Source organism: Macaca fascicularis, chromosome 12 (assembly GCF_037993035.2).
Source record: "Macaca fascicularis isolate 582-1 chromosome 12, T2T-MFA8v1.1".
In the NCBI taxonomy this organism is placed as follows: Eukaryota; Metazoa; Chordata; class Mammalia; order Primates; family Cercopithecidae; genus Macaca; species Macaca fascicularis.
The window spans coordinates 75,076,885-75,099,021 of NC_088386.1; the positions used below are offsets into that span (position 1 = coordinate 75,076,885).

At 36.1% G+C, this 22,137-nt stretch overlaps 1 protein-coding gene across 27 annotated transcripts in view; it reads right to left on the minus strand.

Annotated features, from left to right (window-relative positions):
• Positions 1-22,137, minus strand: part of ZNF385B (zinc finger protein 385B) — a 423,448-nt gene that overhangs the window by 81,135 nt on the left and 320,176 nt on the right. For 13 of the 27 annotated variants that reach the window (XR_012421290.1, XM_045367330.2, XM_015432442.3 and 10 more), the window contains one exon: positions 475-513. The exons of the other annotated variants lie outside the window; for them this stretch is intronic. Coding sequence is in view for 12 of the 13 variants with exons in the window: in XM_045367330.2 (XP_045223265.1) it covers positions 475-513 (39 nt within the window). In the remaining variant the exon portion in view is untranslated. The remainder of the gene's footprint in view (positions 1-474; positions 514-22,137) is intronic. 27 annotated transcript variants of the gene reach the window in all.

Below are 22,137 nucleotides of genomic sequence, written 5' to 3' on the forward strand. Positions count from 1 at the left end.
TCAATGATAATTCTTCTATTCTATCACCAAGTTTCAGGATGAAAAAAAAGTTTAGGATTAATAAAAACATTATCATAAATCTTAAAATGTGATAAATGCAAGTAACTCATTTTAGTATAGTCAAAACTATGTTTCTGTATCATAATGATTTCATGTGTAGACTACTCAAAAATTATTGGAGGTATTACAATCACATAATGAATTCTCATTTTTAAAGATTCATTTGGCATTTCACAGACATTTGATTGTTAAAAATGAACAAGTACTTTCAAAAATATTTCTTAAATGTTTATATCTTTTACATTTACAAATGTCTTATTAAGTAGTCAAATTAGCTCATGTTAGTTCACGTTGTGCAAAAAAAGCTGTCTATGGATTTAGAAAATTATAATTCATTAGGAAAAATACTAAAAATGCTTTTTTAAAGAAAAAAAAATACCCTACCACATACATCTAGCTACCAATATTCCTTACCTGGCAAAATTTATTGGTCCCAAATAAGCCTCTTCTTTTCTAAAAAATGTAAAAGTTAGAAGCAGTCATCTGGAATTTTGAGTCTAGGAAGCATAATTACATGAAAATTTAAAAAACCCATTTTCCTTGCTTTTCTTTGAGTAAAAAGCCTGAAACACTAACTAAAATGCAGCAAAAGTTAACACTTGCCACTTTTTCTAATGAAAGTCATGCAGAAATGAAAAGCAAGACCTATTAGTGCAATTAACTGCTAGGTAATAAAAATGAAAGATGAGGTTGTGGCTGTTACCAGGAATTGAGGAGGTAATTGGAGGCCATGTACGGACAAATTAACAATTATATTGTAGTACTTATAAAATAAATTAATGAAGCTGGCATTATCACACCATCTATTATATTTTCAATATCAAAATAAGAACAAGCTTTTTTTTTTTGGTGTATTCAAGATTACAAGGACTACAAATCTGTGTGAGTTTTTTAAAAAGAGCATTACTTTCTCTGGGTAAACCAAAAAGTAATTTACATCTCCACAGTGTAAAAAGTCATATGCAAATATGCAGCTGCAAGTGAAACCTAGACACAGGGAAAATAAACATACTGCAGCACTTCACTAAAGGTAGGATGAATCTAAGATGGGGGCTGTGTGCTCAAGCAACTTAACATAATACCAGATTATATTTAGACTCTAGAAAATTTTGCTATATGGGACTTTAGGCAGAGAAAATAGAATTGTAAACTTGTTTAATTATCCCAATACTTTTCAAGAGGCATGAAATTTGAGTTCTATTCTTGTAAGAGTCTTAAAAGGATTTAACTAGCCATCAGGTAACACTGGGATGGGAACTGGGCATCACCCCCATTACAAAACAAAAAGACCACTCGAGAATTGTACAGGACTTTCTTTTATCTATACTATTTATTTTATTCTCAGAGACTCAGTGTGTTGCTCAGTCTAGAGGGCAGTGGCGTGACTGAAGCCTTAAACTCATAGGATCAAATGATCCTCTCATTTCAGCCTCCCGAGTAGCTAGGACTACAGGCATGTGCCACCGTGTCCAGTAATTTTTTTTGTTTGTTTTATTTAGTGTAGATACAGGGTCTCACTATGTTGCCCAGGCTGGTCTTGAACTTCTGGCCTCATGTGATCCTCCTGCCTTAGCCTTTCAAAGTGCTGGATTACAGACGTGAGCCACCTTGCCTAGCCCATACTATTTGTAAAGATGGGGAAATCTTACCTTAAACTTAATGATCTATTTTAACCAATGTTCTAAAAAGCATTTTGTAAGCATTTATTACTTATCCAGTATAGTAGGCCCTGGTAGCTCTTCTATTAAACAGAAATAGAAACCAGGTTCTTCACTTTTAAAATTTAAAGTCGGCCGGGCGCAGTGGCTCACGCCTGTAATCCCAGCACTTTGGGAGGCTGAGGCGGGCAGATCATGAGGTCAGGAGATCGAGACCATCCTGGCTAAAAAGGTGAAACCCGGTCTCTACTAAAAATAAAATAAATTAGCTGGACGTGGTGGCGGCTGCCTGTAGTCCCAGATACTCGGGGGGCTGAGGCAGGAAAATGGTGTGAACCCGGGAGGCGGAGCTTGCAGTGAGCCGAGATGGCACCACTGCACTCCAGTCTGAGCGACAGAGCGAGATGCCATCTACAAAAATAAAAATAAAAATAAAAAATAAAAAAATAAAAAAATTAAAGTCAGCCATCAAGCAAATATTTCTAGAGATCCAATATGTTTTAGATGCTGTCTCAGACTGGAGAGGAAGAAGAGTAAAACACATAAAAAAGGGCATAATTTAAAAAGTGAAAAAGGTAGTACAGACTTTACTTAATTGGTGGCTGGGAAAAGAAGCTGCCATTAGGCAAAACAATGAGGCATGAGAGGCACAAAAAGGTCTGTCTCCTCTTCCCCCACTCATACTTTCTTTTTTTTTCCCCTCTGACAGTGACATCCATGTGTTACTCTCCCAGGGGTATTTTCTTTTTCTTTTTTTCTAGCTGTGTAATAATAATAAACATCATTATAAGAGTAGCTTTGATTTACTGAGATTTGCTGGGAACTGTACTAAGGAATTACCTCCTGTAGTCTCCATCATCACATGAGGCAGACATGATTATTATCCTCCTTTAACAAATGAGGAATCAAAGGTTTTGAGAGATTCCATAATGAATCAACCTCAAGTTCATAGGTCGGCATTCAAACACAGGTAGGAGTCTCCCTCCACACTGTTCCCTGCTAAAGCAACACTGCAGGAATCATGAGTGTATTGCATCGCACTGCTAAAGGGTATGAGTTTGGAGAAGAATGGATGAGCATTCCTGGAACTTCTGCAGCCTGGAAGGTAGCTATCTACACAAACCTAAGGTGCTAAAGGAAAAGTTTTCTGGAGAAGCGAGTCTAGGTTTTCTCTTTCTGACCCATTTCTGATATTCTTAGGATAAGCCCATTTCTTCCTGTGCAATTTCAGGAAAGCCATAAATAAAAATTTGGGCTGTCCTGTCCTCCTTCCTCATTATAACTATTGGGTCTGCACACAGAGAAAAAAAAAAAAGTCCTGGGAATATTTAGAGATTACGTGTTTGCAAGTGGCAGTCATCATTTGCACCTGTCCTCGATTTGCTGCTAAGCAGACCGCGGCTACTAAACCCTTGTGACTTTGGGGCTTCTGGAAGTATGGCTAAGTATCAACTTTTAAACTGTGATATTATGGAATTACACTAGTACGAAAAGAATAACTATTTTTTATCCCTTCCTTTTTCAGTATCAGCCTTATGGGAAAGGATGTGACGATAGGGTCTCAATAGAACTTCAGATACTCATGAAGCAACATGTTTAAGTGATAGCTGTGTCACCGAAGAGCAATATTTCTCTAAAGTTACTTTAAAATGGGTTTTGTCTTTCACAGTTAAAGACTCTGACCATATGCCTTTATGTTGATGTTGTAATTTTCAAAAATCCTTGAAAACTTGAATAGAAAGAAAACAGATACAGCAATAACAAAGACAATTTTTTTCTCTTAAAGATCAAGAAATACAAAGGATTGCATATTGTTGGCAACACTAGTTTAACCATAGAATTTTTTTTTTTTTTAAATATACAGTGTCTCTCTCTGTCACCCAGGCTGGAATGCAGTGGCTCAGTCTGGGTCACTACAACCTCTGCCTCTCGGGCTCAAGTGATTCTCCCAACTCAGCCTTCTGGGTAGCTGGGATTCCAGGTTACGTGCCACCACGCCCTGCTAATTTTTTGTAGAGACAGGGTTTCACCATGCTTTCCAGGCTGGAACCATAGAACTTTGTACTATTTTGGATTTCAATTCAGAAGTTTCATTAAAAATAAACCACATGGCCAGGCGCGGCGGCTCACACCTGTAATCCCAGCACTTTGGGAGGTTGAGGCAGGTGGATCACCTCAGGTTGGGAGCTTGAGACCAGCCTGACCAACATGGAGAAACCCTGTCTCTACTAAAAAAAAATAAAATTAGCCAGGCATGGTGGTGTGGGCCTGTAATCCCAGCTACTCAAGAGGCTGAGGCAGGAGAATCGCTTGAACCAGGGAGGCGGAGGTTGCGGTGAGCCACGATCACCCCATGGCACTCCAACCTGGGCAACAAGAGCAAAACTCTGTCTCAAAAAAAAAAAAAAAAAAAAAAAAAGAAAGAAAGAAAAAGAAAAAGAAAAAAAATACACCACATGGAACATTACACAGAGAGTGCATGCTACCATGGGATCTGCATGTTTGCATCTGGAGTATGTAAAAGTTGAGGCTTGCCTTGCTGACACTGCTTCTCCTACCCAGGGCACCCCAACAAGGGTCCACCTGAATGCTATCAGTTCTGCTGAAAGGAAGATGAATCGCATGTCACTCTCTCCACAAACTGTTTATTAAACCAAGGGTCAAATGTTTGGGGTGATGGTTTCCTCAAGAATTCCCAGCTGTTTGCTGAAACCACATACTGGTTGTAGCTTGCAAGCAACAACATTAACTGGGCCCCTCTTTCACTGGGATACAATTACCCAAGCAGAAAGTTAACCAGTCATTCAGAACTGTTATAAAGGCAATAACAACACAACAAATACTTCAGAAACTAATAGACAGGTTACATTACATCTAAGTCCTGGATCCAGTAAAGCTTTATTACTATTGCTACTACTACTATTTTATCAAAATGTTGCAGGCTTTTAAGTATTTTGAGGCTGGTTGACTATTGGCAACATCTAATAGCTGCCGAAATTAAGTGGGACCCCAGGATTTCAGTTTTTCCCACTTTTCTAGAGCCTGCTTAATGGCAGTATATATTCCTGATAGAAAACACAAGGGAGTCAGCCCAGAGATGACACAGCCTATCAGAGTAGAGTACAGAATAGTATTTCATTTTTTCCCTCTGTTTTCTAAAATATGAATTTAGAAAGCTTGATATATTTCACTCCAATTCCATATTGTTAGGCTTCCTTTGAAAAGCTCTGGGATTTACCAAACAATAGTGTATATTCCATTGACAGAAAGGTTGACTAAAGTCAAGAAAAAAAAAAATTCTGTGATGTATCTTGAAGATCTGTTTTGAAAAGAAGACGAAACTCTGTATTGTCTGGTCATTTTTTTGCAGAAATTTCATCTTCATTTTATTTTGGGGTTTCTGTCATAAAATAATGTCCTTTTTCTAGATGACTGGTTATAAGAGGTCCAATTCTTTCAGAGGTAAGGGTTTCATATCAACTTTAAATATTCAGTTCTCTCCTTAGGAATTTTTGCTCCTTTTCCACATATTACACATTTACAAATGCGTGATTTCTAATTTGTTCGTATATTTACTATATTTTTCTTGAAATTTTATTCATATAATAAAAGTTTATTAAGTACCTATCATGCATTGTTTTAGGAGCTGGACATATAGTGGAGAACAGGCTTTCAAAAATCCAACATTCTAGTTGGGAAGACCCAGACCCAAATCTCTAAAGTAATAAATAGGATCTTTTCAGAGCATTGTAAGTAGCATGAAAAAAAAATAAAATAGAAGAATGGGAAAGAAACAATATTTTACCATGAAGAATTTTTAAAAACACATTTTTGTTGCCTTGATACCTACTGTAATTTAGATACTTTTACATGTAAAGTCATACCAAATATGCAAAAAAAAAAAAAAAAAACCCACAAAACAACAACAAAAAAAACCTCTTCCATGATTTAGAGAATTTGATACAGAATTGTATGACTCATACAATTGGTAAAACCTGTAGACTAAGAGACATGCTCCTCCCAACACAGTCTGTCAGTCTGTGAGGTATCTGCAGAGGACTTTTTTTTTCAACTACCAAGTAGCAAGACAACAACTGATCTCAGAGCTACCACCATCATCACAATCCCAAGAAGAAGGGTAAACTAAAGTAATCTGCATTTTGAAAGTTATCTAAGGATGAGTGCTAAGTACTAGACACCTTTCATCTGGAGACCTTTCTAACAGGTTTCTGTACAGTGTGGTTGGTCTGGAACTTGGTGAGAGAACAGCAAAATGACCATGAGTTACTTCTTTTGTCTTTAAAATAAACACGTATGTTGTCTAAGCACTGAGTTGTTTTTGAAGATATTACAACAAAATAATGTTTTTCATCTTTTACATTTTTAGAACCATAAGGAGTTACCAAATGGTAAAAGTAAAAAAGCTAAAAGCAAATGAATGGGTGATTTCACCATCTCCCTCTCTTTAGTGGAAACCTAGTAATGCTTTTGACAGATAATTTTTAAACTGTTCTGAGTAGAAAAAAAAATTCTTAAGTTCTTTTTCAGACAGAAGTTATTTTGTTAATAAAAGATGCCATAAGGTTAGGCCTGGGTACCTGACTGAAGCTGAATGTCTAACTCTCACAGTAGATCCTTGTATGTAACAAATATGGTCAGTCCAAATGTAAAATGTTCCATTTTCCTGGCTAGCTCCGCATGCCTGGTGATTTTCCATGCTGCCCGGGATCAAGAATGATGCAGCAAAGCTGTAGTTATGCTGCTGGGTAATTTAAGAAGCCACATCAAAGAGCTTTTCAACAAGTTCAGTTTAACAAATAAGACTTTCAGTTTATTTCTGAAATGGGTATGGGACTTAAGTGTTTACTTATACCTCACAGTCACTAACATACAATACCCAGCAATGTTTTTGGCGTTGATGTTCCTATTTGAGTTTTAAATGAGTAAACTAAATAACTGAAATTCTATCACATAGGTATTCATATTCGGGTTTTAAATGCACACTGAAAGATCTGGTTGGTTAATGTGATTTATTAAAGAAGCCCAGACCACCCTCAACCCCAACTGCAACTGCTGTTTTCAATGTAGGGAAAAAGCATTAAGGTAATGAGCTGAATTATGTCTTCTAAGAAAATTCTGTGCTTTTTTGTTTGTTTCCATTCTTGAATAAGCAAATGCTTAGCTATGACTGGAAGTCATTAGGGGAGACAGGTATTTTTCCATCAGGATGCTAAGAAAGTTCTTGATAGGGTTTTTCATTTTATTTTCAAGATTTGATGTCCCAAATTTTTGGTCAAAGTATACATAAGATTTTAAGGATCTGTAACATCTTTCAAAGATCGTGCATAACAAAAAGTTCACATGATATTAGTATATGCACTTTTGGAAAAATATGAGAAAAATTATAGGTGTTTTAAGCAAAATGAAAAACTACCTGGAAATCTTTTAGGGAATTAATAAGAATTTACCTCTATTGTGAATTTTAGTAGCCTAAAAGAAGAAATAAAATGATGATAAGTACTATCAATATGTTTTGTATTTGGAGAAGTTACTGTCCTCAAAGTACTTATACTTTATACTTCTCAGTGAGATATATTCATATTTTAACAGCAACAATGAATAGCTCAAGACTTACATAGTTGACAATAAACTCTATCACCCAAAGATAAATACCAACAAAACTGGTTATAGTATACTATTCTAAGTGATAGGAACAGCAACTAGATTCACCAAGATAATCTAAATAAAATGGGTTGGCTGTTTGCTTATTTAGTATTGTATCTCCTTGGGGTGAAATAAAATGAGAAATATTTCAGGAATACAGACTAAAAGAATAATTTTTCAGTAGATGTGTAAAATATGAAATAGAGATTCATTTGAGGGTAGGTCATGAGAAACGGTTATTCCATAGCACACGTGAAGAGAGATCCATCCCAAAGTTTGGAAGGACAGGTCAAATATCTGAGCTAAAAGACAGTAATCAGTTTTTGGCCTTTTGTCTTCTTTTTAAATAGTGACTTGAAAACAATCCCCAAAATTGTCCTCAGATTAAATTTCCATAACATAAAATTCAGTGCCAAAAATAAATCTGAGAAATATCTTTTTATAAAATAGGATTCTTTATTTTTTAGGAGAGAAAAAAATGTATACAAGTAACTGAAGAATACTTGCTGATACTTACAGATGTAGTTTAAAAAAACACTGGTGCTAAATCTCCAAATCCAAATAAGGATACGATTGCTTGTTTTCTGGTAAACGAGCTTAAAAATATGTTACAAGGGCTTTCTAAGAGACTAGAGGAGTAATACACTTTCTTGATTTAAAAATCAATACATCTCCTGAACAGCCACATGCATTAACTGACATCCTTTCAAAACCATTCTGTCAAAGCTAAGTTTGAAAGGCTGTTCAGTAACTAATCAGATATATCCTGATGTTGAGGTCCATGACACAAATTAAAAAGGCATAAGATGAAAAGAAGACTCCACCAGGCAGGAAGAAGTGCAAAAGAGAAACCTGGACCTTTGAATATATTTCTGTTTGAATATATTTCTTCATTTTGCAAAGCTAAGTGGAAACGAAGCATTTTTCTCCCAAATATGGGCCAACACATTTCTTACCCTTTCAGTAAGAAACATGACAATTGAGGACTAGTAAAGCTCTAGACAAAGTAACAAATGTACGGTGTTCTAATCCTAAGTATTTTGGGCTCTTAATTCCCCATGCCACATACCTATTACACAGTGGTAAAATGTCAGGGATCACGTATATTTTCAAACTTTTAAAAAAAAAAATTTGTTTTCGTTTGAGCCCCAGAACTTCCCCACCCACCCAAACAAAATCCTAACTGGAAACTCAATAGAATAAAACTCAGTTTTTAGAAACTGAGTTCTGGTGAAAGCAGGTAGATCAGGCCCCAGATCTACCAGCCTGATTTCAGTCTTTCTAGCTTGAAAATGAAGAAAGATTTGGAGAATTTTAGTGACTTGTTTGAGCCTCCTCTGGTAACACCTGAACCCACATCTCCTTCTATGGTTGCCAGATTTAGCAAGTAATAATATAAGATGTCCAGTTAAAGTGGAATTTTAGGGGTAAACAACAAATAATTTTTAAACTATTTGTTGCCAAACATTGCATGGCACATACTGACATTAAAAATGATTTGTTTACTTTTTAATCTAAAACTCCTCTTTAGTCTGGGTGCAGTGGCTCATGCCTGTAATCCCAGCACTTTGGGAGACCGAGGTGGGTGGATCACCTGAGGTCAGCAGTTCGAGATCAGCATTGCCAACATGTCGAAATCCCATCTCTTCTAAAAATACAAATATCAGCTGGGAGTGGTGGTGGGCGCCTGTAATCCCAGCTACTGGGGAGGCAGACAGGAGAATCGCTTGAACCTGGGAGGTCCAAATGCAGTGAGCCGAGATCATGCCACTGCCCTCCAGCCTGGGTGACAGAGTGAGATTCCATCTCAAAAATAAATAAATAAACAAAAATATATAAATAAATATCCTCTTTAACTAGATATCCTATAGTTATCTGTTTCCCCTTCCCTGATTCCCACCCAAGGATGTCACATCTGTATCAGTGTTGATTATACTGCTTCTCCGCCTCACAGGCTCACCTTGTCACACTTAACATTTTAGGGCTTTAACTAGGAAAGTGGTCCCTGAGTGGTTTTGTGGAAAGTTGATAGCAAAAATATTTCATGTCATCTGTTCATCTTGCTGTTGCCCTTTTGTATAAATAGTTATGTGTAAACATAATAGCTCTTCTTAGTGGAAAACATTTTTCGTTTAAATTTGTCTCTGTATTTATAGTGTACAAAATATACAATAGTTGTAAAGTAAAATAAAGAGCTTTAATAGAGTGCTTCACTCTGCTTTCTGCAGTGATAATTGCTTTATCGAGTAAGGCTCTGTTAATGGTACAGCTTGACATTCAACATTTGTCCATTTGATTTATAATTATTCTCACGTGATTTCAAGGAGGCTATGGTTCAAACCAAAAGTAGTTTAAATTGTATTGTCTTTTCTTCTGAATTTGTAAGGAAATTACAAATATATGTTACTTCCAGGCAAAACTATTTTCATTTACCAAATTTATTTCAAATATACGCAAAGCCCTCTCTGCCTCTATATGTTCTGAATAGAGTAACACATATGTAAGAGAAAAATAAGTACAGCAAATGAAATCACCAACTTAAAAACACATCCAGTTTGCTCATCTATGTTGACCATGGATACGGCACCAAGAATTCCTCATCAAACAATGAAGAGAAACCTACGTGAACCACATAGCAAGTTGTCATGAAACAGGTCAAGTCTCTCAGTAACGTTCACAAAAAGGCTGTTAAGGGGCAAAAATCATTTGTATTTACAATCTATCCACTCCTTATAAAGATTTTCAAAAATACTTCTGAATTATTCTGCTTTCTTTCCTGAAGTTCAGTCTATCAGGATGCTTGGCCCTTCAAAGTCTTCATGAAACTCATCTGAAATTTTTATTCACCTTTCTGCCTCCCCAAAACCTGTAATACTAACTATAATCGGAGAAATACATACACCTGAAAACACGAGAAGTTGATATGCCACTTTATTAAAAAGACTTTGTATAATTAGTCAAGAATCACCAAATTTCTGCCTCACAATAGAACAATATCACAATATCAGTTGTTGGCAGTTATCAAACCACTACAGTTCCACTGGCCCTCCCAAAGCTGAGGTTAAAAGCTGGCCTCTGGAAATCAATCATGCTCTCAGCAAAGGATATTTCAGTGATATGAGAGCTGAAATGGAGACTGTAATCTTTTGTGATTACCCTAGAGGCTGAAGCAAACGTAAAAGGGAGTCTATGAATTGCTGATAATTTCCTGTGATGACCGACTCCAGGAAATTCTGACATTACCCTTGCACTGTAACAAAATGAAGGTTCCCCAGATGCATAGCTTCAAAGAACTCTACATCTGGGTGTCACAATGCTTTTTTAGAAGCTGCTCATCCATTAAAGGGGCCAGGCCTGTGAGGCAGTAGCACTCTCTGAAGACAATGGAAGGTCTGATTGCACAAGAAGTAATGAGCTCTATGCTGCAGGCTGTCTTTCTACATAGTTCTTTTCTGAGGGAACTGATGTAAGATGTATCGGTTTTACTCCCCCCACCACCTCAGAAGTCTAAAGACTGGTAGATTGCTGTTCTAACAGCTGTAGAGCTATGAATATCTTAGTCTGTGTAATTTAAATTTTTTTATTTAGGCTGATATTTGCATTCTGAGAAAAAATATTTTTTATGCACATGTACATACCCTTAAGGTCTATATAATACTTTGAGATAGAATCTAAGACTACTAATCTTTTTTGAGTTGGCAGCGAACTTACAGTTAGATGCCATGCTCGGAGCACAGGTTAAGGGGGTCCTTTTCATGTGAATGGCAATTTAAATTCAGGAAAACAGGTGTGTGGGAAGGGGAGGAGTGGATAGGGTAAAGGGAGATGTATAACAGTCAAAGTTCAAGGGATTTTTGGAATAAATTTCCATTATCAATACATGAAGGATAATTTGATATATTGATTATTATGACTTAATTTAAAATGTATTTTAAATGGCCATTTTAACCTAATTGCAATTTGATTAATAAATAATGTGGGAATAAAGGTTCTATATTTGGAAGTCAACCGTATTTTAAAAATACAGCAAAAAACATGATGTCTTACTACTCTATGACAATGTATCATAGGTACACAGCTCTCAGGTTCAAAATGGCATGTAGTCTTTGAAACCTAAGTATCACTGGAGGTAAACAGGGAAAAAAGAATCCATTCAAACTGGTTGTGCTTATTCCCAACCTCCACTTAACATACTCTCTTCCGATCCCTGCTCCAAATTCAGCGGCAGCACCTCTGTACTGTTTCCAGGCAGTCAAGTGACTGTATCTTGAAGTATGCTCTAGCATTATCTCATTCAGCTAACGTAAAATGAGCGCCTGCTAAGTCCCAGGAATAACTATTGTAAACTGGAGTGTTAAGTTCTTAAACTCAAGGTCTTAGCCATATGTATGTCTTTAGCATCTACCTTAATCAGGATTGCCCAAGTGATCAACACAGCCAGCCCAAGTGATAAACTCAAAACTCAGTTTATTTGAGGTAATTAGGAAAAAGAGATCAAAGAGATAGAAATATTAATTAAAATATCAATATTGTAAGAATTGAGCTTTGCTGTTTTAAGTATCCTTTCATAAACATAATCTCATTTGATATTTATAGATATTTTATTAGAAATAGTATGGGATATGTTATATACTTATAATTTTTTCACAGCATCTCATTAAATTTCAAAAATTTTCTAAATATTCAGTCATATACCCTCACTTCCCCATAAATATAATAAACTCAAATCTTCATAATATAAAAATAGGAAGGTATTACATCATGAAAATGAGGAAAAGTGGCACGAAGTGACGTTCTTGAGATTAAAGACTATGAGTCTAGACATGGGTCTTCTAACTCCTAGTCCGGTGCTTTTTTCCCTATACAATGAAGTGAATCACCCTACCTTGTTCTCCCCTTTATTCTGTTTTCTGCTTCCCTGGACAGCATGAACAGAGGCAAGGCCAAGTAGGAAGGTTAGAGGTTTACTTTAGAACAAAATAAGTAGAGTTACTTTTCTGAGGTCCCAAAGAACTCTCCAAATGGCTTTTTGGAGAAGGTAGGATATAGTTGATGAATGAGTGACTGACTAAATAAATAAATGCTACTACTTCCTTCAAAAGGTAAGTGCTTCGAAAACGTACCATGTGATAGCATCTAACAGCTTCAGCTCATTTTGGGAAAGGTAGGTGTTTATGGATTTGATCACCCTATAATGGCAATGAGCAATCTTATATATAGAAGTTTGGGTCTACCTGGGAAAAACACAGATATTAAGTAGGCCCAAACATGTGTTTTGAGAATTTCATTCTGTGTACCTCTAATTATTTGTAAATCATAAGCCTGTGAAAAAATCAGGCATATTTTCTATAATACCACTCAGATCTTTAGTTGGCTCAAGAAACTGTATTCACAATAAGAGAAAACAAGTACAGGCTGACAAGATGAATCTGTCTCCTGAATCAAATACACTGCAAAGGAGAATTTTCAACTTGACTTTAGAAGCCACAGGATTTATTGGCTACTTAAAAAAATATTTCACACATGAATAACCTGAGAGAAGTACACATATTTAAGTTCAAGATATAGTATGGTGGAGCTTTTGCTTTTCTGATATTTAGATTTTCTGTTTTTCCTTTTCAGTGGTAGGGCTCTCTACTAGAATAAATGAGAAGACTGGATTCTATTCTTTAATCTTCTGATTTGCAAAAAGGGCAGAACAATGACACATGTAACCTATTTCATATGTGAGTATATTAAAAGAATTAATGTAAAATGTCTGAAATATGCTAAATCCCTCTGGTACTAGAATTTCATGAAAATGGTATCATTTATATGATTTATTTCTTTCAAAAATTTCAAGTATCACAACATAAAAAGGAAGGTAAGAAAACCTAAATTGAAAGCAAAGCTGTAAAAAATGTTTTTTCAAGATTCCTACTGAGCTCTACAAAGATGTTGAAACCTCACAGATTGCTAAACAGCACTCCAATTCATCTTTAGCACCCTCAAAAGCAACTATAAAAGTAAAGGAACCAGAATGTTCCAAAGCATGTCTCTCCAACCCCCAAGGGATGTGAGATTTAATTCTGAACACAAAAGTCTAGAAGGTGGAAGTGAAAACAGATCTGTGTCGTCGGATGGGTTCCCAAGCTTTTGATAAAAGGTTTTCAGAGGCCACCACCATTGATTAAAGTTTATAGAGTAACTAATTTAGAAACACATTTTCTGAGCTGGTGGGAATGTTTTGTACAATAACATTTTGCTACTTTTTTGTATTTATTAGGCTTGCCTACTTCACCACAGAGACATAAAGTTTTGGTCACTGAGAGAAGCTAAGAATTCTTCTCTTAAAATTTTCCTGTTTCCTCTTCTTCTTCTACTTCTTTTTTTTAATTATCTGGAGATTTGATTAATATTAGTGTAGAATAAGATAAAAATTTTTAAGAAGAGGGCCCAACATAGACACTTTTTCCAAGTTGACTCTACTCTTGAAAAATGCTGACCTGGGACAGCGCCAAGACTAAAGACTTGTCTTGCCAGAAAATCTGATGTCCCCTCCAAGTACACATAATCCTTGAAACTCTAGCACTGAAGATGAGGCCCCAGAACCATGTGACATTGGGACTAGGATAAAGAAAGGGACATGCAAGAGGACACAGCATGGTGGGTCCACAGATGCCTCTTTTCATGGGCTCCTGAAATTTTACATTCCTTTACCTCATAAAGGACCATCAAAGTCTCAATCTGATATTTTTAGGCAACTTTTATTAAATGAATTGACTGTTTACTATGAGCACAATCCTCTATTATGTTATGGTGAATTATACAAGAGGAAGCAATTTCTATTAGACAGCGAGGAACTTCTGTCTAATTCATCACAATAACCTTTCTCCTTAGCACAATGCCAGGGACATGCAGTAAATGGTTGTGAATGAGTGACTTTTACTAGATACCCTGAAAAAGCAATTTATTAGAGAGAAAAAAAAGTGACTACACATTATACAAACATACAATAAATACATACCATATAAATAATATCTGCATATTCTAAAGGTGTTTCAAGAATGAGTAGAGAAGAGGGGGATTTGAAGACAAAACCCTTAGTAAGATAATCTTGAGGCTTTTGAGTAAGGCAAGGGACATTAGTTAAATTTTAAAAGGACTTGTGGTTTGAAAGGGTGAGGGGCGGCTAGGTGCAGTGACTCACACCTGTAATCCTAGCACTTTGGGAGGCTGAGGCGGGTGGATCACCTGAGGTCAAGAGATTGAGACCAGCCTGATCAACATGAAGAAACCTCGTGTTTACTAAAAATACAAAATTAGCCGGGCACATGCCTGTAATCCCAGCTACTCAGGAGGCTGAGGCAGGAGAATGGCTTGAACCCAGGAGGCGGAGGTTGCGGTGAGCCAAGATAGTGCCATTGCACTCCAGCCTGGGCAACATAAGCAAAAACTCTGTCTCAAAAAAGAAAGAAAGAAAGAAAGAAAGAAAGAAAGAAAGAAAGAAAGAAAGAAAGAAAGAAAGAAAGGGTGAGGGACACAATAGCGCAGAGGGTCACTATGTGTTTTTTTCCCATCTGTGGTATATTTACATACTTTTTCTCTCTGTCAAATTTAATAGAAATGGGCCGGGCATGGTGGCTCACACCTGTAATCTCAGCACTTTGGGAGGCTGAGGCAGGCGGATCGCCTGAGCTCAGGGGTTCAAGACCAGTCTGGGCAACATGGTGAAACTCCATCTCCACCAAAAAATACAAAAATTAGCCAGGTATGGTGGCGTGCACTTGTACTTCCAGCTACTCGGGAGGTTGAGGCAGAAAAATCGCTTGAATCTGGCAGGTGGAGGCTGCAGTGAGCTGGGATTGCATCACTGCATGCTAGCCTGGGTGACAGAGCAAGACTTTGTCTCAAAAAAAAAAAAAAAAAAAAAAAAAAATTAATAGAAATGTAAAATTTTCTAGGCACAGAAATCAATGCTTAAATATTTGCACAAAATATTTGTTAGCTTTGGACCACATTTCAAAGATTCCCTATAACTATTTTTTTTCTAATGATTTGGTGAATGTTGCTGTTGAGTTATCTAAGCCTAGTAATAGGCTGTCAATCTCTCCCCTCTTCAAATGATTTTGAGCAACCATGGAAAATTTCATCTTGGCATATTTTAGTTCTATGCACTCCTTTAGAAAATACAGAACAAGATAATCCTTCAATATATTTTAAAGCATGTCACAAAAAATAAAAATTAAACCATATTTTCTGTTTTACTGGACTGGGATAAATGTTTCAGTCCAAGCAGAGTCAGTTGGACATACTAGTATCCTAAGAAATATGGAATACATAATTTTTAATGACAGCAAGCACTATTAGAGTGACAAAGAAGACTTAAAGGGCAAAAATTAACATTTGGGTGGCAAAAGTATTCTACTTAAATTAAAAAATATTCAAATAAGAGAAAAATACATATTCAAATGTTTAAATAAAGACTTCATTAAATAGATAAAGATATTAAACGCAAGTTAAAAAGTCAAATGTCCTAGCTTCAGGTTTCCTTACAATAACACCTCATGGGAAGCATAGCATGAATTAAAAGCAAAGCAAATGTGAATTTGATTCCCATTTCTTTATTTAGAACCTCTCTGATGAATATATTATTATTTATACTACAAGAAAAAAAAATTTAAAATATTCATTGATATTGCCAAACCATGAATGAGTCAGAATCTCAGAGGTTCTAGAATGTTAAAATAAATGGTAATCATATAAATCATTTCACAGCTTGTCATAGATGATTCACAGAATCATACAGTGGTTTGGAACTTTATACTTAGAAATCATCTTTATTCTGTCCCACATATTTGCTCTTGTCTCAGGACAAAAATAATTTCAAGGTAGGCAGTAAAAATCAGATTATTTTTCACAAAATTAAGACTGTTAAGCCTCTTGCAATAAAGTAGTCGTGACTGCCCTTATACTTGTGTTTTCCTAGAGCAGTTGTAAAAACATGGCAGGACTCACAAAAATATTTCAAATAAATAGGCACATAAAACACTTGCCAATTGGCAGAGAAACTGACAGGTGGCTGTGGTCCCAAATCAGCTCTTGATTATAGCTATAGCTCTGAACAGTTACACAAATACATATGCATGTACACAATGTGCGGGTGCTAAAAATAAACTTTACTTACTTATTGTCACGTCATGTAAATTGGGTATGTGTTTCAGTCTGCTCAGACTGTCATAACCAAATAGCATACACTGGGTAGCTTAAAAAACAGAAATCTATTTTCTCATAGTTCTGGAGGTTGGAGGTCCAAGATCAAGGTGCCAGTATGGTGGGGTTCTGGTTGAGGGCTGTCTTCCTGGGCTTGCAGCTGGCTGCCTTCTTACTGTGTCTTCCCATGGCAAAGAGGAGGGAAAGCTCTCTCTGCTCTTCTTATAGGGCACTAATCACATCATGAGGGCCCCACCCTCATGACCTCAACTAACACTAATAACCTCCAAAGGCTCTATCTCCAGACACCATCACTATCAAATTGGGGGTTATGACTTCAACATATGAATTTTGAGGGGACATAAACATTCAGTTCATAGCAGTCTACATATATAAATATATCTTATAAATGTACTTACTTTATCATATTAAATTAATATTATCCATCTTGGTAAGTATTCAATTTATTTCAATTCAGAAGAAGTCTCTTCTTAAGGGGAACTAAACACCAAGTATTATCCCAGTTGTCTGTGATCAAATATGAAAATTTAATCCACAATAAAGGAAATAGGACATCCTAATTCTAATGTAAGAAACAATTGTGTGTATTTTGGCAGCTCCCACAACATTATATACAACCACTGAAGAATGACCATGGATAGATTGGCAAATCTAAAGAAAAATTAATAACAAAAATTGAAAACATCTCTACTAAGATAGAAAATAATTATGTTTTCTGTTGTTTCTTGAACACTGTAAACTTCAGTAACGATTTTCACTTGGCTGATATTTCTTGGTTTTTATTATCTTGCCTTTATCAAGTCTATTTACTTCATTTTTTCCTTATAAGTTTATTGGGCACAAGGGGGTTTTTGTTTTATTTAATTTGCTTATCTTCTCCCCAAACTCAATACTCTTTACTACATATATTATATTTTCAATAAAATCCAGTAACTAAGAATTTTGTTTTTAATTAAATACTCTTAAAGCTGGGGTCTGGGACAAGGAATGTAGTAAATACTTGCCAATATTCATACACCAGCCAAACAGAGACAGCTGGGCACTATAGCTGGAAGAGAGTTCATAACTATTGCCTTTAGATTAAAAAACAATGACAGTTCGGCCAGGTGTAGTAGCTCACTCCTGTAATTTCAGCACTTTGGGAGGCTGAGGTGGGCGGATCACCTGAGGTCAGAAGTTCGAGACCAGCCTGACCAACATGGAGAAATCCCGTTTCTACTAAAAATACAAAATCAGCTGGGCATGGTGGCTCATGACTGTAATCCCAGCTACTCAGGAGGCTGAGGCAGGAGAATTGCTTGAACCTGGGAGGCGGAGGTTGCAGTGAGCCAAGATCACGCCATTGCACTCCAGCCTGGGCAATAAGAGTGAAACTCTGTCTCAAACAAACAGAAAACAAAACAAAACAAAAAACCAACTAAACAACAACAACAACAACAACAACAAAACAATCACAGTTCTCAGGAAAATATAAATTAAGTTAAACACTTGGGCTTATCACGTGGTCTTAGAAGGAACTCATAAATGTTATTATTCCCTTTAATAGATGCAGGAGTATGAACATTGAAAACCAAGGAACTGGGACCCTTTCTTCTCTTCCAAAAAATATTGTTGAGCACCTGTGTCAGAAACCCAGCATACTAAGATGAATAAGATAGAGCCTCTGTCCTCAAGGATCTGATGTTCTAGTGAAGAAGACAGATTAAGAGGTAATTAGACTATGGTGTAACAACTGCTATAATTAATGTAATCTGGGGCTACTTGGGAAACACAAAGGATGGGACTTAATTCAGACTTGAAGAGTCACAGAAGACTTCCTGGGAAGGAGGTGATACCTAAGTTGAACTTTGAATGACACATAGTTGAAGGTGGGGTGGCAATGGTGGAAGTGAGTATTAGTGGGTAGCCAGCCACAGGCTTTGGAATATTAAGATCAAGATCTTTAAAACTTTATGTTTTGGTCCACACAGTTTTTTACCTATAAATGACTCAAAACTGCCCCTCTGTAAAGTACGCTGCTGAAGCACAGAGTTAACATCGTCATCCTCCAGGCGTGTGTCCTTGATATGTACTCCATTATAAATTATCAACGATCCATACTCCGTCTTATCATGTCTCTTTAAACTCTGCTTATACAAAGATTAAAATTGTTTGCTTATTTTTACACACATAAGCATTGAGAGAGATTCTTTCAGTTGTGGTGGATGAGGCAAGGCAACCACTAAAAGAAGACTGTGAAGCATATTCTTCATCCGGTACAACTTAGCATAGAACAGGCATCTATTCTATTTTGGAATACAACAGGATCTCATTTCATTCTTGCTATGTTTATCATATAATGTTATCATACTTCACTATAAGAAAGAGGAAAACATTATGTTTTTTAAAATCTACTTAAAGAGAATAACAAAACATCAAACCTCCAAAACTTTCAACTATGGTCTCAGAGCATAGTGTTTCCATTCTTTTGATAATAATTATAAGATTAAAATTGACCTCATTTCTTATATTTACTAATATTAACCTTGGCTAAAAATAAAATGATAAGGTAGATTTCACCTAGTTTTCAAAGAACGATTGGACTATTGAGTACAATATACTTTAAAAATTTGCCAACAAGAAATTATAGCTGTTTTTCAAATATATTCTGCTTTATATTGTTTGTAGAGGTCTATTACACACATTCAAAAAAAACACTTCCTCCTTCTATTTAATGATTCTGCTGAAAATTGCCTACCATACTTCCAGAAAAGAGCACAAAAGATTTCTGATTGAGCTTTGTTCACAATGAATGAGGTGGGAGGTGATATGGGCCAAAAGACTCAAGGACGTAAAGAGCCCGAACATGAATTTTGAAGTTAAAAAGATGCTAATTCAAGTCTCAGTTCTTCCTTCAATAACTCTCTTTTTTCCTCTAGACAATAAGAGTAATAATCACTGCCTACCAAAATGTTTCAAGGTCTAAGTACTTTGAGAGATGTAAAACATCACAAATATACAATAACCCAGTATACTTATTAGTGGTGATGCAATAGCGTTTTCCTAGGAAAATGTGGACGATGACTTTCATGACATTCCCCTAGGTATTCTATTGGGTGAGTTGGATCCTGGAATGGAAAAGTCTATAGAAAAAAAATTATAGTAATTTAAATTGCAACTCACAGGGAGAAATCATAGGTCACCCAATGATCTCATAAATTCATTTCTTGCAAGATAATAGAGGATCCCACTTGGAATGACTTAATATTTAACACACTACTAGAAGGGCTCCTGTTTAATAAATGCCATGCATATAATACAGGGAGAGTAAAATAATTATTTCATGTAGTTATTTGCAGTATTCTTCACCTTAGCCAAATGGTATTTTTATGTGAAAATTATGTTTATTTTCTTCCAAGAAGGAAAAAAATGAACTTCTATTAATATAATTATTCTTTGGGTTTTCTCAAATATATCCTAAGATTAATTGCTGTGTACAATTAATCAAACAAACAAAATGACATGTTAGTACATCTGTACCCTCTATGCAACATGAACAAACCATTATGAAATTGTAATTGTATTCTCTCCATTTTTGCTTTGCAGCTCTTCAAAACAGAGAGGCAGATGTAAGACATTTTGATAACAAAAAAAGTGACAAATAGATTAGTGCTAATCATATGATTGCAGTTGTAAAACATACTGTGACTGGGTACCTTGGTACCTTTTAGGTATCTGTGTAACATACTTCCAGAAGGGGACTGGAAGGATGGATACCAGCTGCTGACCACCTTCCTCTAGTGAAGGAAGTAAAAGTATGCAGGGGTAGGGAATATGACTTTCTAATTTTACCTCAAATGCTAAAGTTTTATTTGAATTTTTGGAATAAGTATTCATGTATTATTTATGTTAAAAAATAAATAAATAAAGAGACCAGCACAATGGCTCACAGCTGTAACCCCAGCACTTTGGGAGGCTGAGGCGGGTCAATCACCTGAAGCCAGGAGTTTGAGACCAGCCTGACCAACATGGCCAAACCCTGTCTCTACTAAAAATACAAAAATTAGCCAGGCATGGTGGCAGGCGCCTGTAATCCCAGTTACTTGGGAGGCTGAGACATGAGAATCACTTGAACCTGGAAGGTGGAGGCTGCAGTGAGCCAAGATCATGCCATTTCACTACAGCCTGAGCGACGGAGCAAGGCTGTCTCAAATAAATAAATAAATAAAATAAAAAGTAAAAGAAAATAAAATAAAGAGAGGTGAGCCACAGCAAGCCATTTGTAACTATCTGCATCATGAATGCTGCTTCCTGACAGCAACTAGACTTCAGCAATGGCTATAAATGCTAACTTCCAAAGGCACATTAATCAAAACACAAATACCTCATAAATGTTCTATGAAGTATAGCTTAATTCAGTTATGATTGGAATGTGTCACACGTGTTTGAATAGAGGATACCACTGGCATCCTCAAGTTCACATTCTCTGAAATGGCACAATGTAGTGCTCTGGGATGGAATGGGTGGATCAATGAAAGCAAGGCAGGCATGATTTATCCTATTGAGTCACTCCACTGCTCTAGGAACAATGCTCACCTTTTGTAACTTTTTTTTTTTTTTAAACTGTTTGACTTGTCTCTGAAAAACTCAAAAGAAGACAAAAACATTTAACTGTTTACTCACTAAGTCAAGGCCAGTGCTCTGTAAAAAGTTGGCTGTTGCCCCACCCCCTAATTACCTTACAACACTTTAAGTCCTGACAGAGGGCCTGTCAGCAGATTTTCTTGACAATCCTTAAGGAAAAATCCTCTTGCTGTATTCACTTCATACAGAAGACAGACTTGCAAAATGAAACATTTTGCAGCACTTCAGATGCTCTCTGTCTGGTGGTGTTGATAATGCAATTTTTTTTTATTATAGCAGCATTTATAATGCTGTATCATTAATGTAGACCATCATGCCCAACTAACTGTATTTATCAACCAAGCAGACAATTTATGCATTCACCTGAACTGTTGAACCTTTTCTTTTACTATAAGGTTTAGAATCTGGCTACAGATTGATTTTATGCTAAATTATATTGTTGAAAGATGTCATGCTCCACTTGACACACCTACAAAATGTTTTTCACTGAAATAAAAGAAGGTCAGCTGATCTGAAGAACAGCAGTAATTATAAGTAATTCACTAACATTTATCCTGTGTTTTAAAATGTCAAAGTATCTTGCAGATAACATGTAGATTTAAGATGAGTGTTTTTCTTTTTTTTTTAATAGAGTCAAATTCACATCATCTACAATAGCCCCCAAATAGAAATTTTGTTTGTGTAGGATTCACATTTTATCTAAAACATCTCCCAAATAAAAATGCAACCAGAGAGATAAAGCCTACAGTTATTTTTTTTTTTCTAAGAGAAGGGAAAAATCAATGAGTCTTGGTATCTCTGAATTGTATTCCTGAGCATGTGAATAACATCCTAGAAATGACATATGTTCTAAAGCCACTGGAAATTCTATCAAAATTGTGCAACACAACAGGTGAAAAGTTTTCTGTGGAAATATTTG